Genomic DNA, 2,222 nt, shown 5'->3' on the forward strand with positions numbered 1-2,222 from the left:
TTTTTTTTTAGACAGAGTCTCACTGTGTCACCCTGGGTAGAGTGCCGTGATGTCACAGCTCACAGCAACTTCCAACTCTTGGGTTTAAGTGATTCTCTTGCCTCAGCCTCCCAAGTGGCTGGGACTACAGGCACCCACCACAACACCTGGCTATCTTTTGGTTGTAGCTGTCATTGTTGTTTGGCGGGCCCAGGCTGGATTTGAACCCACCAGCCTCAGTGTATGTGGCTGAGCTACAGATGCCGAACCACGAATTTCTTTTTAAACAAGGCAGAGTTGGATCACATGAGCTGTATTATTTACATGAACTCAGTTGTTTGGCAACAATTTTAAAAAGGAGAAAAATATTCAAATAAGATTAAAGATTATATCTACCTTTCTTCTCACCGAGAATATGTCCCGGAGTCAACATAAGATAGGAAACATAACACTGCTATTCCCACAAGGGTCAGTTCTGGCCTCAATGAGCGTTTTTAAAGACACATGTGTTTCATTCATTGTGGCCCCTAAATATAAGTCAACATCCTCTAGTGCTCTATCAAATAAATAATGATCTGTTCCAACCATGAAAGAAAACTGGCTATAATGGATTTACTAAAAGTCTGCCTTAGAATCTCACCAGGGGCAAATTAAGGCTCTACTGTAACTATATTAACATGCTAAAGAGAAATCAGAGCCATCTTTAGAAACCCACAAACCAAATGAAAAGTATTCCAATTTTGTGAAGACATTTTTCACTTTAAGCTACTCAAATAGTACAGAATTAAAAGTAGAAGACACTTCTGCAAAAGGACAAATAATTTACTATAAAGAATTTTTCTTTGGATTATGTATGTGTTCAACAAAATAAAATCTTCTCTATAGAATTAATAACCCAAATTAGTCAACATTTATAGAATACTTCAGGGAAAAAAGTAAAAGTGAAAGTATATCATTGCAATTCTTCTGATGGTTTGCATCTCTTGAACTGGTACTCACTGCATGGTGCTTACCTTTGCGTTAGTGCCATATTCTGCAGATGATACTGAGATCATCGTTCCTATTTCAGTAGATATTTCCGAAACGGATTTGGTCTCCTTTGTTGTGACAGTATCTGTGTTTCTGACTATGGCAGGGCTTGCCTTCTCTTGTCCTTCTGGCTCCACCTGTTGGGCATCTTTTACTTTTCTGTTTTTTAGTGACCGCTCCTTTCCAATGGGACCAGGTTTGTGTTCTTTGTTTTCCACTGGACTCAAATCTGGAAGCTAAATTCAAATACTTATGACAAAAATGCCTTGTGAGCAAAGATACTAACATGTTAACTACCACGTGAGTTATATTTAACTCATGCTAGTTTTGAGCATGGGGCTCTGCTCATTGTTTTTGCTGTTAATCAACACGTACCCCTCACCTACTGCTGTTCTGTTCTAGCTGGCCGGCCCAAGCACACCACTCATGAGGAACTATGTTCTCTGATTATCATAACTTTTATTTTGCCTTGAGTATTTGCCTGGTAGCTCTTTAAATAAAATAGATATGACAGCATGCCATATATTATTCAGAGGTCATCATCCAGGACCACCCTCTCCAGACTGTACAAATACTTGGGGAAGGACAAAAGACTCGATTCTCAGAATCTAACAAACTCAGTAAGTATATTGTGAGACACATACAACTCACGTGGCGTGCAGTGTAAAAATCTGTTTTAGTGCACAGAAAACGAAAAAATAACAAAATTTTCATTAAATTAGAAAGGACCATTCTGTTTCTGAAGTTTTTATTCTAATTTCATAATAAAACACCATGGCCCTGAAGAAAAAACATCTTTTTTTTCTAATGCGACAGTCAACTAAATGGAATTTAGTTTCTGACACAATGACTTCCTAAGTGTCAGGAGTACGAATTACATTTACCTTCTGGGCTTTGATAGGTCCTGCCCGTGGCTGCTTCTGCCGCTGTTCTTTAGGTTCAGGTATTTTGTCAGTAGCCTTTTCCGAAAGCACAGGAACAACTTCGTTTTCATTCACATTTGATGATGGAGCACCGAACTGAATTGTGTCAATTCCAATTTCAACCCCACCTTCCTGACCATTCTTTGTCCCCTAGTAAAAGAATATTTAAAAACTTGATATCGGGAGGGGGATTCGAGGGTTCACCTTACAAGGGTATAAGTGAATCTTTGTTTCTTTCTTTTTTTTTTTTTTTTGAGACAGAGCCTCAAGCTGTCCCGCTGGGTAGAGTGC

General features: G+C 38.8%; 1 protein-coding gene across 14 annotated transcripts in view; it reads right to left on the bottom strand.

The window, feature by feature from the left end:
* Nucleotides 1-2,222, bottom strand: part of PRRC2C (proline rich coiled-coil 2C) — a 116,568-nt gene that overhangs the window by 31,659 nt on the left and 82,687 nt on the right. For all 14 annotated transcript variants that reach the window (XM_012802674.2, XM_012802676.2, XM_023510737.1 and 11 more), the window contains 2 exons: nucleotides 1,893-2,081; nucleotides 993-1,244 (listed from right to left, as the gene is read on the bottom strand). In XM_012802674.2, coding sequence (XP_012658128.2) covers nucleotides 993-1,244; nucleotides 1,893-2,081 — 441 coding nt within the window. The remainder of the gene's footprint in view (nucleotides 1-992; nucleotides 1,245-1,892; nucleotides 2,082-2,222) is intronic.

This window comes from Otolemur garnettii, unplaced genomic scaffold, assembly GCF_000181295.1.
Source record: "Otolemur garnettii isolate 467f Iridium unplaced genomic scaffold, OtoGar3 scaffold00016, whole genome shotgun sequence".
NCBI classification, from domain to species: domain Eukaryota; kingdom Metazoa; phylum Chordata; class Mammalia; order Primates; family Galagidae; genus Otolemur; species Otolemur garnettii.